We start from the raw sequence: 15987 nt of genomic DNA, 5'->3' as shown, positions 1-15987 counted from the left end.
GAAGTTACATCACATTATTATATTATCGTTATTCTAATTGCATTCAATCTTTATTCTCATTGATTAATTATTTATACTTTGTAAAATTCGTTGAATAACTAGCATTATCGTAATTTGATGTAAATTAGTGTATAAGCCAGTGAATATTGTAACATACATAGATAAATAAATCTAATCTAATCCAATCTTCGCCTCTCTTTCTACTACACCGTCTCCGCCAAGGAACTTATCATCGATAAGTCTTTATTTTCCACTCCTCATCATGATGAAACTCTTTCACTCTAACACTCACCCTCTCACTCTCTCATCGTCTCTCTTTCTACTACACCTTCTCCTCCAAGGAACTTATCATCGATAAGTCTTTCTTTTCCACTTCTCATCTTGCTGAAACTCTCTCTTTCACTCTAACACTCACCCTCTCACTCACTCTTCTTCTCTCTTTCTACTAGTACACCGTCTCCTCCAAGGAACTTATCCAAAAGTCTTTCTTTTCCACTCCCCACCTTCTAGTATCCCCCACTTTCTCTGAAACACTCTCACTCTCTCTAACACTGGTCCCTCTCTCTCTCATCTTCCTTCATGAGTGACACACACTGTAAATATTGTCAGTGGTGTTGAGAGATTCACTGTGAGCATTCGCTATCAACAATTGCTGACAGTTTTGACTGAGTCTCAGTTTAGGTAGCCTACTATTATGCACGTAGCTTTACGTAAGTGGTTATGGAATAGAGACTCTTACCCAGTTCCATTGAGTCGAATTAGTATTGGAAGAGTCATTCTGCTGCTAACTACAACTCAATTCGAATCCATCTCCTGTTCGTGTTCCGTCACATGATATTTCTGAATAATTCACCTATTTGATAGAGAAGTTGAGACAACATTTCAAAAATGATTCAAAGTACGCAAACATTCATTTCGATAGCACTACTTCTGTTCATACAGGTAAGACAAACAGTTTTTTTCAGAAATACTCTTCTATTGATAATTGGATATCTGATTAAATTACAGTGATATAAATACTTTAGGGATATTTTCTTTTGGGATACTCTTGAATATAAATAAAAATTGGAAAATAAGTACCCTTTTTAAAATTATTTAGTCACAACATGTTCCAGCTATATGATGTTATTATCATCACAATAATGACATCATTTAGCCGAAACATGTCGTTGTGAGTGAATAATTTTAAAAAGGGTACTTATATTTCAATTTTTATTTATACTGTTAGCTCTATATATATTTTCTTCACATTCAAAATTCACTCCACTCAATAATTGATACAATACTTTTATTGATTACTAGCAGGTAACCCGTGCTCCGCAAGGGTGTCATTAAAAACTTGACGAAACAACTGAAAACTTGACGTAATGAAATTTTGAATAATTAAATAAAGGCCTATAGCCAACATCGGTAAATTAAGAATATTAAAAAAAATTTCTTCAAGAGTTATCAAGTTCAGTTGTTCAGACGTGATGATGAATATTTATGAATCATTGATTTGTAATATTGTATAAATTCGGGGAAGGAACAGTTTTGGGCTGTGCCTGCTGTGCCTTCCCCATCATTTTGATATGTGTTCTGTGAATCAATTTCCTATCTCGTACGTGATAAGCCAATTCTTTCTTTGATTATAATATTATTATAGATTGGATATTAGTTTCAATTTACAGTTCTATATGTTTCCAGTTTCAATGATTTCGATTATGAGATAACCAATTCAATAAAATTAGTTATATGTTCCCCTATTTTCAAAATTCTTCACAAATTCGATTTCTTACGATAAATTTTTACTTTCCTTGACCTATTACCATAGGTAATGAAAGTATTGCTTTCCGAAAAAAAACATGGTACCCAAATTAATAAATTTCTATTCGTTTCAAGGTCCCCTGAATCCAAAAAAGTGGTTTTCGAGTATTGGTCTGTATGTGTGTGTGTATATAGGTGTATGTGTCTGTGTACACGATATCTCATTTACCAATTAACAGAATGACTTGAAATTTGGAACTTAAGGTCCTTACAATATAAGGATCTGACACGAACAATTTCGATCAAATGCAATTCAAGATGGCGGCTAGAATGAAGAAAATGTTGTCAAAAACAGGGGTTTTCGCGATTTTCTCGGAAACGGCTTCGAACGATTTTGATCAAATTTATACCTAAAATAGTCATTGATAAGCTCTGTCAACTGTTAAAAGTCTTATATCTGTAGAAATTTCAGGAGCTCCGTCCCATCCATGCAAAGTTCGATTTCAGATTCTCAATTATCAGGCTTCAGATACGATTTAAACAAAAAAAAAAATTCAAGTGGAAAAGATTGAGCATGAAAATCTCTACAATTAATGTTCAGTAAAATTTTCACCTGAAATTTAAAATAAGCTCGGAATTCGAGAAAATGTGATTATTCAATAATTGCAAACTGTTGACAACAATTAATTCCATTAAATCATTCACTATGAAGAGGAAGCAGACTTTGTGTGTCTCCAGCGTTGTTGCCCTGTCACCAGCTGGCTCAGATCTTGGAATAATAGACTTGAGATGCGCGTGAACACTAGCGTCAGGTGATCAATTTCCATAACGGCAAGGAAAGTAGTGTGAGTGCGCCACACCATATTTATATATAAAGAGCTTCGCTCTGGAGTGTGAAAGCATAGAAAATTTTTAACATAAGATTGAATTTATAATTTATATTTATTTATTCATTTTCTCAGTCGTACAATTATTTCTATAGTTATATGAGGAGGCACAACAGGCTTATGCCCAAAACTGTCCCTTTTCAAATTTATACTACAGTCCAGGTCTATCAAAGTCTAGGTTAAGCTACTATTAATCATCAAAATAACAATATTCACACTACAAAAACAAACGAATCATCAATTACAGATAGATAATACTATGAATTCAATTTAGAATGATATACTATGTTTGTTACAATATTTGTTAATATACTGTGTACTATTCTATACTAATAGCATCTAGTTACTATTTTGGACTTTCTGAAGTAAACATGTTTTCTAAAAAAAGATAAATGAACGAAAATAAGTTTTGCTGAATTTTTCTTCTCGTGAAATCAGCTGGATGATCCCACACATGCACTCGTTCACTCTCTTTCATTACGGTATCGACAGACGACAAAATTTCAAACTGTTTTTCCAAGGACGTATTTATCCTTCAACTATACTACTGGAATTAATCGGGATTGAGAATAACACGGCTTTTTCGCAACCGGCACTAAGTACCTGATTGAATGATTACGAAAGTTCAACAGCTGAGTCATAATTTTGACACAGTCGCACACACATGAACTTGCTCACTCACTTCCATCACCAACAGACGACGAAATAATTATTATCAGCTGTTTTTCCAAGAATGAATAATAGTTATCCTTCTAATGTCCTTCTGCGAGTTAACCCAGGGTTGAGACCTAGTGCAATCAAATTTTCATATCATAAACCTACTTTGTTCCAAATTTCGTGAGAATCGTTAGAGCCGTTTTCGAGATCCGGTCACATACAGATAAATAAACATATAAACAGAAATTGCTCGTTTAATAGTATAGGATATATTTTATTTATGAAAAAAAAATTTTTTTCAATGATCAGCGTGAATAATAGATTTTCGTAATAATTATTAAGTATTTGTGCTGCTTTCCTTGTCTATTATTCACCAAAGCGGATAGCACTCTCCTCTTCTACCCCTGCAATGTTGCCAGATCGTTTTTTGGCGAAAAATATAATGAATTATATTGTTGTCGTTGAATGAATTCGTTGTTGATTATCCATCTTGTTTTCACTATTATCATTACTATCATATTTTAATATAACTTTAAAGTGAAAAAACACTCATTATCACATCCGATGTGCAATACCAGCACGTAACGGTCGTCGCCACACCAAAGAATGTGAGTGTTTTTTCACTCGAAAGTTATATAAAAATATGATAGTAATAATATTTTTGTTAATTCATTTTATTTCTTGCCAAAAAACGATCTGGCAACATTGCAGAGGTAGAATTATTAGGTAAAATATTTCTTTAGTTCATTATATCTCTTATCAAAAAACGATCTGGCAGCATTGCAGAGGTGGAAGAGGATAAAGCTATCCGCTTTGGCGGATAATAGACAAGGATAGCAGCACAAATACTTCCATCATAACGTGCACCTTACCATATAATAGGTAGGCAAGAAATATAATGAATTAAAAAAATATTTTACAATTCAGGTTATATATTTTGGTTATCCATTATATTCCTTGTCAAAAAACGATCTGGCAACATCGCAGATTTAGAATTATCAGGTAAAATTTCTTGTCAATTCATTATATTTCGCAGAGGTGGAATTATCAGGTAAAATTCTCTGTTAATTCATTATATTTCTTGTCAAAAAACGATCTGGCAACATTGCAGAGGTAGAAGAGGATAGTGCTATCCGCTTTGGTGAATGATAGACGAGGATAGCAACACAAATACTTCCATCATAACGTGGACCTTACCAATTACCATAGTAGGTCCTAGAATTACTCATTGTCTCGTATTCAGTACTGTATACAGTGTCTAGTGTTTGAAATAATATTACAAAAGTTCGGCTAACTTGAAACAAAGAAAATGCTTATTTCAGTTTGGAAATAGATTCTGTCTCTGAATGAGTTCATGAATATGAACAAGGACTTTTCTCTTTCTTGCCTGTGAATTTTCCTAGCACCACCAATATAATAATACGGAAGTGGTTCACTAGGAACTAAAGTAGAACAAATATAAGTAGACTTTCGCTTGAGACGTTTCTTCACTCACTTGTGTCTCAACTCTACATCTAACTCGTGCGTTCAGAATATTATAAAACTTTTGTACTAGTAGCTCTGTGAACAGTAGACCTCGCGAGATGAAACGAGTGGTCAAGTTGAAAGCAGAGAAAGGTCGAGAGAATATACTATTTTACTTTCAGTTACTAATTGCATACTTCATTAATAATCCACTCGACAGCTGATTTATGATGAATAATTCTATAATCTGAATTTTACGGTAATATTGGCGTTCGAAGGAGACTCCTTTTCCTTCAGTATTATCCTTAAAATACAAAATTCTAAAAAATCTTGTATATACGTCGACGCGCCTTGTTTCAAAGAACTTATATAACAAATTTTATCCAAATAGGACAATAACTGCGGTACAAACAAACAAACAGACAAAAGCCGATCGAGTCGAAACTAAGACCTCAGCTTCGCTTCGGTCAATATTATTTGGATGGTTTTAATGCGTTTTCCAGTCTTAGAACGTTTAATCATAGGACGCTATAGCAATAATATTTACAAGTTAAAAATCAAATTAGTGTAACTCAGAATAGTATGATTTAGGTATTGTGACAATGAATAAATGAAATGAAATAAATTGATAATTAGCAATTTGATAATCTTGCTGATGTTTATTAAGTTATCATAATTGAGAAGAGAATCGCTATACTTCTTTATATTTAAGCACAAAATTTGAATCAATCTCAACTCTACTGTCGACAAATTTCTTTCCTAGGAGAGAAACACAAAAATAATGATTTATGTTGGAAATTATCAGAATTGAATTTCTCTAGAGAATACGGAGCACCAATATTATAGCGTTGTCCACGTTATACTGGAAGTGGAGAAGATAGAATAACAGCGTAGCCGATTCTCTACCTTGTCACTGCCCTCTATAGAAGAAAGCTGATAACGGTATATTATCTGATGTAAGCAATTACATTTTACAAAGGTTTGATAATACATTTTCATGATTGAGATAAAATTTAATTTATTTTCTATAATAATTTTATATATCTCTACATTGTTGATGAACGATCTCGCAATTTTGCGGAGCTATAGAAGGGTAGCGCTATCTGCTTTGTGGAATGATGGACAAGGATAACAATACCAACCTTAATCATATGCTGCCATTATAACTTGGTTCTCATTATAGCGATGTAGATATTCATTACAGACTAGAATCCTTAAGGTTGTGCAAAGGCTAAAAATAAACTTTCTACTCGTGATATTTTTCCAAGTTTTTAGATTTGTATATCATCAAGTTATCGAAATGCAAAAGTTTTCTTAGGAAAACATTTTTTTTTCGATCATTACTTTTTGAGATATGAGCGCCTGAAGTTTGAATTTTTGGGACAGAACATTTCAAATTCAGTAATATATGAATCCATGAGATTCAGAGGATGGATTCTTCATGGTATTGTTGATCTGGTAAAACAAAATCTTTCTGAAATTATCAATTTCTGAGAAAGTTTACTAAATTTACTAAATATAACTAAACTAAAAGTTATTCTTGGTTATTCCCAGTAAACTGAATAACTATCTTAAAAATTGATATTTTCAGGAAATTTTTGTTTTCTCTATAATCTCTCTAAATCTCTTACTAAACTAAAAGTTATTCTTGGTTGTTTTCAGTAAATTGAATAACTATCTTAAAAATTGATATTCTGAGGGATTTTTATTTAAAATAGATCAACAATACTATGAAGAATCCAACCTCCAAATCTCATGGATTTATATCTTACCGGATTTAAAATGTTCTGTCCCAAAAATTTATACTTTAGGCGCTCATATCTCAAAAATTAATGATCAGAAAAAAATGTTTTCTTGAGAAGACTTTTTCATTTTGAAAGCTTGATGATATTCGAATCGAAAAACTTTGAAAAATATCACGAATAGAAAGTTTATTTTTAACCTTTGCACAGCCTCAATTTGGAACATCAGATATTCCATATTTGAGAGGTGAATTTGTATTGAGGTCAATTTATTTCTACCAATTCCCCCATACATCTAGGCCCACACAATGTTATTTCACCTCTACTATTTGACAATAAACGGTTCTCGAGTCCACATAAATGGTTACAGAGTGATTATGACTTGTGTCACCGTTACAATGATGTTCAGTATATTATTAGCAAGCCTCTCTGCAACCAGTAATAATTGTAATAAATATATTGTTGTTAACGACTATACTAGTATGAGTCAGAGCAGTAACAATGTATAGAGTATCCTACCTTAATAGCTGATTTGCTGATGACACGTCTATTAAATTTATGTTTATGTGTCACACACATTGTACACATATATATTTATTAAAAGTAGCTCAAGTTGAAACATCTGTGGGTCAAGGTGAACCACCTAATATATTTCAGACGTTCCAAGAAATATTGTCTCCTTCAATTTTAGATGACTGTGTGGAAGAGACGATTTAATTCATAGGACGATGTGTTTAGCTAATATCTAAGATAATATGCGATGATACTATAGTGGGGTTCACGTTATAATGGCACAGTTTGATTAGCAATGGTATTGCTATCCTTGTCTATCATTCAACAAAGCGGATAGCGCTATCTCTTTCTCGCATTTCCAGATCGTCTTTTATTAATCAAAATATTTCATCTCAATTATGGAATAATTGAAAATATCATTTCTTGCTTAATAAAATTAATTGATTATTTTAAACGAGAATGAACCGTTACATCAATGAACCTGTATCAGCTACCGACTATAGAAGGCATTGACAAGACAGGGGATCGGCAACGTTTTTCTCCAGTGTTAATGGCAGTGTTTGATTAGCAATGAATGGTATTGCTATTCTTGTCTATCATTCAACAAAGCGGATAGCTCTATCTCTTTCTTGCATTGCCAGATCGTCTTTTATTAATTAATAATCAAAATAATTCATCTCAATTATGAACTTATTAAAAATATAATTTCTTGCTTAATAAAATATAATTGATTATTCTGAACGAGAATGAACCGTTACATCATTGAACCTGTATCAGCTACCGTCTATAGAAGGCATTGACAAGACAGAGGATCGGCAACGTTTTTCTCCCATCTTTCTCCACTGCCATTATAACGTGGGATCCACTATACACCTACATCTCACGGTCCAACTCCTGTACTGATTAATACAATCATTTTTACTTTCCTTGCCCTTTTACCATTGGTAAGGAAGGTATTGCTTTCCGAAAAGAATTAAGGTACCCCAATTTCTAAATTTCTATACGTTTCAAGGTCCCCTGAGTCCAAAAAAGTGGTTTTTGGGTATTGGTCTGTATGTGTGTGTGTGTGTGTGTTTGTGTGTGTGTGTGTGTGTGTGTGTGTGTGTGTGTGTGTGTGTGTGTGTGTGTTTGTGTGTGTGTGTATGAGTGTATGTGCGTCTGTGTACACGATATCTCTTCTCCCAATCAACGGAATGACTTGAAATTTGGAACTTAAGGTCCTTACACTATAAGGATCCGACACGAACAATTTCGATCAAATGCTATTCAAGATGGCGGCAAAAATAGCAAAAATGTTGTCAAAAACAGGGGTTTTCGCGATTTTCTCGAAAACGGCTCCAACAATTTTAATCAAATCTATACCTAGAATAGTCATCAATATGCTCTATCATAGAGAAACAATAGCATAAGCTATTATGCAAATTATGCTGATAGCTAATTAATTCAATTAAGCAAATTAAGCTAATAGCAAACTATGGCTCTATTAACTGCCACAAGTCCCATATCTCTAAAAATTTCAGGAGCTCCGCCCCATCTATGCAAAGTTTGATTTTAGATTCCCAATTATCTGCCTTCAGATACAATTTGAACAAGAAATTTGTAGTGGGAAAGATTGAACATAAAATCTCTACAATCAATGTTCAGTAACATTTTCACCTTGAAATTGAAAATAAGCTTGAAATTCGAGAAAATATGATTATCCAATTGCAAACTGTTGGAAACTGTTGATTCTATTAAATCATTCACTATGAAGAGATAGCAGACCTCGTGTATCACCAGCGTTATTGTTCTGTCACCGGCTGGCTCAGATCTTTGAATAGTAGACTACTTGAGATGCGCATAAACACTAGCGTTAGGTGATCAATTCTCATAACGGCAAGGAAAGTTGTGTGAGTGCGCCACACCAGATTTTTATATTGTATTTCTGTGATACAATTTCTCAGAATCAATGGCTGTTGTCCTATCACTGTATAATATCATTGTAGTTCATCCTATTATATTGAGCGATCAATTTCTGTATCAATAGGATGATATGGTTATGTGGTTATCTGGTTGTATGGTTATATGGGTATATATTTATGTTCAACGGATCTCGAAAACGGCTCAAACGATTGTCACGAAATTTGGAAAAAGTAGGTTTATGATATGAATATTCGATTGCATTAGGTTTCAACCCTGGGATAACCCGCTGAAGGACATTAAAAGGATAAATACGTCCTTGGAAAAAACAGCTGGAAATTTTGTTGTCTGTTGATACCGTAATGGGAAAGAGTGAACGAGTGCATGTGTGTGGGATCATTCAGCTGATCTCACGAGAAGAAAAATTCAGCAAGAGAAACTCATTTTCGTTTATTTTTTCTTTTAGAGAACATGTTCACTTCAGAAAGTCCAAAATAGTAACTAGATGCTGTTAATGTAGAATAGTACATTAACAAATATTGTAGCAAACATAGTAAATCGAATTCATAGTATATCTATTTGTAATTGATGATGTGTTTGTTTTTAGAAGTGTGAATAAATTGTTATTTTGTTGAGTGATAGTAGTTTAGCCTAGATTTTGATTTGAACCGTAGTATTAATTTGAAAAGGGACATAAGCATGTTGTGCCTCCTCATATAACAATAAAAATAATTGTACGACTGAGAAAATGAATAAATGAATATAAACTATAAATTCAATCTTTCGTTAAAAATCTTCTATGCTTTTACACTCCAGAGCAAAGCTCGGTCCCCCGATATTATTACTAAACCATTAATAATCAATGCATGTTCAATACATATATATATATATATATATATATATAATATATATATATATATACCAATGTACTATCGCAGCGAAGGCTCTATGCTCTTACATTTTTTATGCTCCAATATCTCTATAAAACTCTATCATCACAAAACAAAATGGAGATTATCTTGTAAATTTCTATTTCGTTTCAATATGCTAGTTTGCCATGTAATTCCAAATTGTTTATTTATTGAATTATTTATTCATTCAATAATCACAAAACTCAAATTATTTGAATGTTTCCAATTATGTTCTTCTTGTGACTTCAATTATTTTTTGTCAGCTCTACCAAATCTGATCTTTTCCATTTTTAATCAGCTAGCCAAAAGTAATCATCTAATTTTCAGAATTTCTGTTACTTGTTGATAAATCGATGGCCTATAATATGAGATTATGAATATTATTGATTCGCAGATAGCCATTTTGTCAATGGTCTCGGCTAGCAGTAGTACTACCAGCACAACGTCAGCACCGAAAACTGCTGAATCAGCATCAGCCAAGTCGAGTAGCAAAGATGAGATTCCCGACCAGACGTTCGACAGATACATAAACAACGAGAGATACATGCTGATGCAGTACGAGTGCCTTATGGGAAATAAGCCCTGCGACCATGTTGGACGCAAATTGAAGGGTGAGTTTATCTAAAATTATACCGTCCGGGTCCTGTAGCTTTGCCTATCGGCGGAGGGCCACTAGACTACAATACTACCCGTCCAAAAACATCCAACATTTTCGAAAATATATCTTTCCATAGGCCTAAGCAACATATGCTCTCTTGTATCTTCTCAAAAGCAACGTGTTGCATCTGAAAAGATACACAAGGAGCTTCCATGTATCTCTTCAAAAGTAACAGATGCTCTTTTGTATCTTCTCAAAAACAATGTGTTACAGCTGAAAAGATACACAAGGAGCTCCAATGTATCTCTCTATAGGCAACAGATGCTCTTTTGTATCTTCTCAAAAGCAACGTGTTGCATCTGCAAAGATTTACAAGGAGCTTCCATGTATCTTTCCACAGGTAACAGATGCTCTTTTGTATCTTCTCAAAAGCAACCTGTTGCATCTGAAAAGATACACAAGGAGCTTTTTGGAGTTACATCCTTTTAGCACAATAGCACAGTCTATTAGCTGACATTCGTTCAACATGCTCTTTCAATTGTTGGTGATACGTTACAACTCTTTCATTCATGAAGAATCTCTGTGTATAGGGTGCTTCCTCCATCTGGGTATCTAGGGTCACTGAAGCTGAAGCCTGATGTTTTCGCAAAGCCGTGAAAATTTCCCCGTAAACAATACCTTGCCAACATCATTTTAAAGTCACGGTGGCAAAGCTGAGGGACGCGTACTGTACATTTTGAATCAATAAACAGAATGTATCACCTTGAGAAAAATTAATCCCACGAAATGACGGAGAAATTTTTCGTGATTGACTTAATTTTCTGAAATATAATAGTCCGGGCGCAAACGTACTAGAAGAAGCACTCTGTGTTTATTTTTGGGTAACAACCATAGACGATGTCTCTATTTCTTCATTGGGACTATACTAGTCATTGTAAGAAATACAGTTATGATCAAAATACTAGCGATATAGCAAAACCATGAAAATTTAGGTGGCCAAACTTTGCCTGTGATTTCTACTTATCATCATTATTTATATTTGCTTCGGCACTACATATACTAAAATTGGAACGATACAGAGAAGATTATCATGGCCGAAATTATACTAGTAGTCCTAATATAGGAAATGAGACATTTTTGGTACCCAAAAATGACCACAGAGTGCCTGAGAGTGTGGTGGTGTGTGTGTGTGTGTGTGTGTGTGTGTGTGTGTGTGTGTGTGTGTGTGTGTGTGTGTGAACACGATTACTCCATATTCCTATTTTACCGATTGACTTGAAATTTCAAACTTTAGGTCCTTACACCATGAGGATCCAACAATGGAAAATTCAATTGAAAATGGCGGATATTGAATCAAAAACCATGTTTTTCACGGTTTTCTCGAAAACGGCTCTAACTATTTTCGTAAATTTATACCCTGAATAGATAAGCCCTATCAACTGACATTAGTCTCATTTCTCTCATTTCTGCAGGAGCTCCGTAATATTCTTGAGAAAAATGGATTTTGTTGAATTTCTATCATGATTTTCTGAAAAGTGACTCGATGGATTTTTTAAAAATTCATTCCCTGTATAGTTATTTATCAGATTTAGCATGGGCATGAGTCTCCTTCCTGGGAAACTAACAGGGGGTCCACCCCATCCTTGAGAAATGGACTATGTAACCTCCTTCTCGTTCATGAGGTAGGTAGGTAAAGCAGTTCTTCAAAAGAACAGTCATAGACGAGATATTTAATATGGAGAACAGCTGTTTTGACGAATTTCGAAAAATCATCGAATTTCACAATTTACACAAAGGAAAATGTACTCACAAACAATATAGTATTATCCTAGTTTTAAATATGTAGCCATCAATCATCATTGTGTTATTCCCTTTAATTATTTTTCTCTAACCTTCCGGTAGTCGAGCCCTACTCAATTACACAAGCAGTCGCGTGTTGTATTTTGTACAACATCCAATTTTCCATTTGTTTTGTACTCTACTGCCAAAACATATTAATTAATTGTATAGTTACTTTTTCCATCATCTCGGATTATTTTACGCCTATGAACATTTTGATGATTACCATTTCATAGCCCAATAAGGTTCATCAAGCAAAGCCATCAATTCTGTTTAATTGGTTCGTTTACAGTCCCCGTATACAGTCCTTTCCTATCTTATGCACAGTGCGACTCATGCTCTGTGGCGACTAAATGACACCTAAAGACTGAACCATTGCTCGGTTGACACTGCAACTCAGTGGAGTGATGGGGGAGAGTTTTGGAATGCATAGGTGACTCATTCACTGACACCACCCCATTCAATTGTTTTGTGCAGCAAAAAACTGACACTGTTGTACTTTTTACAACAGCGCGACTGCCGGAAGGTTGAGAATGAGGCTTGTGTGAGTGCGCCAGACCAGATTTTTAATGTTTGTAATTTGTGTTACAGCCGCTGTACCGCTGGTGGTGAGAGGTCTAGGATGTCCCAAATGTTCACAACGGGAGGAAGATCAGATGAAAAGAATAGTGTCACACGTTCAGCGATCTTATCCGGACAAGTGGCAGAAACTAATCAAGAAATATGGAAACTGATTCTGATTGAGAGTGTACGACACTCTTCTACTTCACAATAGTGATACCCTTGTACTTTACAATAGTAATACAATATTGTACTTCACAATATTGCAGGCCCGGCCCCAGGGATGAGCGGACTGAGCGGTCGCCCAGGGCGGCAGACTTTTGGGGCGGCAAATTTTAGGGAACGGAGAATTTAAAATTAAATAAATAATAGATTCATAATATGAAAAGTGAATAGTGAAATTATATAAGAAGCTTTTTCAAACTCAAACTAATAAAGACATAATCCAAGATCAACAATGTCCCAGGAACGACTGAGTGGTCTGGCGAACATAAAATACCTCAGTCCCTAGATCTTGAAGAATTGAAGAAGGATTTTTTCTATGCAAAGGTCAAACGAGTTCTACTTAATCAAACAGATGTGTTAAACAAACTCGTGTTGTAGCAATATTGTAGTTTCAATTACTTATCAAGTTAAGTAGGCCTAATACTCTTTTGCAGTATCTTGATTAAAAACTACTGTCTTAATTATGTTTTCTTATTGTGTACCGGATCTGTTCCAAACATAAAAAAAGTTTAATGAGATATTTTGTGTTACTGTTCCCCAATTTATTTTATATTTGTCAAATACTTGCTTAAATGTCAATTTTGACATAAACAACTGATGACCTTTGGGTAAATTTTTAAGTAAACAATTAGACGGGATGCCTGTTGGTGGGGGGGGGGGCGATTTCGCCCAGGGCGGCAAAGTCCCTAGGATCGTGCCTGCAATATTGTACTCTTGTACTTTACATACACTTGTACTAGTGATACAAAATTGTACTTTACAATAGTGATACTCTTGAACTTTGCATACTCTTGTACTTTACAATATTAATAATCTTGTACTTTACAAATAATTGTGAGACTCTTGCACTTTACAATAGTGTACTCTTGTAGACTACTTTACAATAGCGATACTCTTGTACTTTACAATAGTGATACTCTTGTACTTTACAATATTAATAATCTTGTACTTTACAATATTGTGAGACTCTTGCACTTTACAATAGTGTACTCTTGTAGACTACTTTACAATAGTGATACTCTTGTAATTTACAATAGTGATACTCTTGAACTTTACATACTCTTGTACTTTACAATATTAATAATCTTGTACTTTACAATATTGTGAGACTCTTGCTTTACAATAGTGTACTCTTGTAGACTACTTTGCAATAGTGATATTCTTGAACTTTACATACTCTTGTACTTTACAATAGTAATAATCTTGTACTTTACAAGAGTGAATGTATTTTTCGAGTGTGAAGAACTGCTCATCACAACTGATCTCCTTGTATGAAGCATCATGAATCATTATCATTAATCCAATCATTTATATAAGAGCAAAATGTATGTGACATTTATTATCATCAGAGAAGATCGATACTCTAAAGAGTATCTGCTGGAGTGACGTTCGGTTGCAGAGCAGAGCGACAGTCTGTACGCACCTTAAAGCTGCGTACACATATACGCGCTTCCAACCCACATCGAGCACGCTCCGCCCTCGTTCCTCCATCGAACCACAGTCGCTCCGCCCACGCACCCATCATGAACGTTACGGAAGATGTTAGATCTTCTCGCATTCCCCGGTCGAACTACTGTTGCTCCCCGGTCGATCATCAATCGCTCTGCTGGAGTGACGTTCGGTTGCGGAGCAGAGCGAAAGTCTGTACGCACCTTTGAGCAGAGCGATTGATGATCGACCGGGTAGCAACAGTGGTTCGTACGGGGAACGCGAGAAGATCTAACATCTTCCGTAACGTTCATGATGGGTGCGTTTGTGGAACGACTGTGGTTCGATGGAGGAACGAGGGCGGTACGAGGGAGGTACGAGGGAGGAGCGTGCTCGGTGTGGGTTGGAAGCACGTATATGTGTACGCAGCTTTATAAGGGTATTTGATTAACATTGGTCCATTTATAAGGGCGTTTTTGATTAGCATTGGTGTTGCTATCCTTGTCATCCATAAGGCAGTAGATTACTTTACCCTTCATCAGCTCCATAACCTTCCCAGATCGGTTTTTAATAATTTAGAAATATTTTTAATCTCAATTCAGAAAATTTATCATAAAATAAATATAATTGAATATTTTTCTCATGAATAGAATATAAAAAATCGGTTTTAACAAGAATGCTGATTTCAGAAAGTGGAATCATAACCCTATATCGTACTAGGGTTGTCTAAATTTAGGAGGGAAATAAAACAATGAGTATCCTTAGTTTTTCCATAGAGTAAGGAAACTAAGTTTTGTTCAACTCTGGATTTTCTCTCCCGGTCAGTGCTTTCTTTGTGAAAATAATGAATACAAATAAATAATATTTGAAATAAATTATGAATGTACAATTAATATGATTAGCCTACATCAGATATACCAGAAATCAACCTTTATTAATAAGAGTAGAAATTTTGGGTTGATTGATCAAAACAAAAATCTGGTGAATAGCAATTAGTCATTGGCTCGAGCTGTACAAATAAGAATATACAGCTGACTCAAATCTAAGCATTTGCTTGGAAAATACTTGATCACTGTGCACACACATCGATTTTTGTTCGTACGATATATGCCGTCCTTATAAATTCTATTAGATTAAGGTGCATTTTCGTTTGTGCGTAAACTTCCGCAGTCGACGACGACAAGCATTGTTGACATTCATATTGTACAAATTTCAAGTGTGCTAAAACAGCTGATCGAATAACTTTTCATTATTTGTGTTAATTATTCAAGAATCAAACATTTCCAATACCGGTATATCAACATATTGCCATTTGAAGAGATTACAAACTCAACCTCCCCCATTAAAACATAATTGAACATAATCTTTTAGGTTATTTAGACAAATTGAAATCTACCCAACCTGAGATCCTCATCCTGTCGTGGTCGACGACGGCATTTACGCACAAACGAAAACCCAGCTTTAAACAGATTATATGTTTGTCAAGTTCCGTTAAATGTGATAGAAATCTTATGAGG

The 15987-nt window shown here is 34.6% G+C and overlaps 1 protein-coding gene across 1 annotated transcript; it reads left to right on the top strand.

The window, feature by feature from the left end:
* Positions 1 to 611: 611 nt before the first annotated feature.
* LOC111051400 (ejaculatory bulb-specific protein 3) lies at positions 612 to 14529 on the top strand. The gene is made up of 3 exons (XM_022337912.2): positions 612 to 942; positions 10214 to 10430; positions 12848 to 14529. Exons 1-3 carry the CDS (start codon positions 889 to 891, stop codon positions 12988 to 12990), a joined length of 414 nt encoding a protein of 137 aa, XP_022193604.1. The 5' UTR covers positions 612 to 888; the 3' UTR covers positions 12991 to 14529.
* The last annotated feature ends 1458 nt before the right edge of the window (positions 14530 to 15987 follow it).

Source organism: Nilaparvata lugens, chromosome 9, assembly GCF_014356525.2.
Source record: "Nilaparvata lugens isolate BPH chromosome 9, ASM1435652v1, whole genome shotgun sequence".
Classification (NCBI taxonomy): Eukaryota; Metazoa; Arthropoda; class Insecta; order Hemiptera; family Delphacidae; genus Nilaparvata; species Nilaparvata lugens.
Note: the sequence above shows the minus strand (reverse complement) of the source record. Positions and strands in the feature narration are given on the sequence as shown.

Coding starts and splice junctions, on each gene's coding strand:
- LOC111051400 (XM_022337912.2), top strand. CDS start 889: ATGATTCAAAGTACGCAAACATTCATTTCGATAGCACTACTTCTGTTC. Junction 943..10,213: donor CACTACTTCTGTTCATACAG/GTAAGACAAACA, acceptor ATTGATTCGCAG/ATAGCCATTTTGTCAATGGT. Junction 10,431..12,847: donor TGTTGGACGCAAATTGAAGG/GTGAGTTTATCT, acceptor TTTGTGTTACAG/CCGCTGTACCGCTGGTGGTG.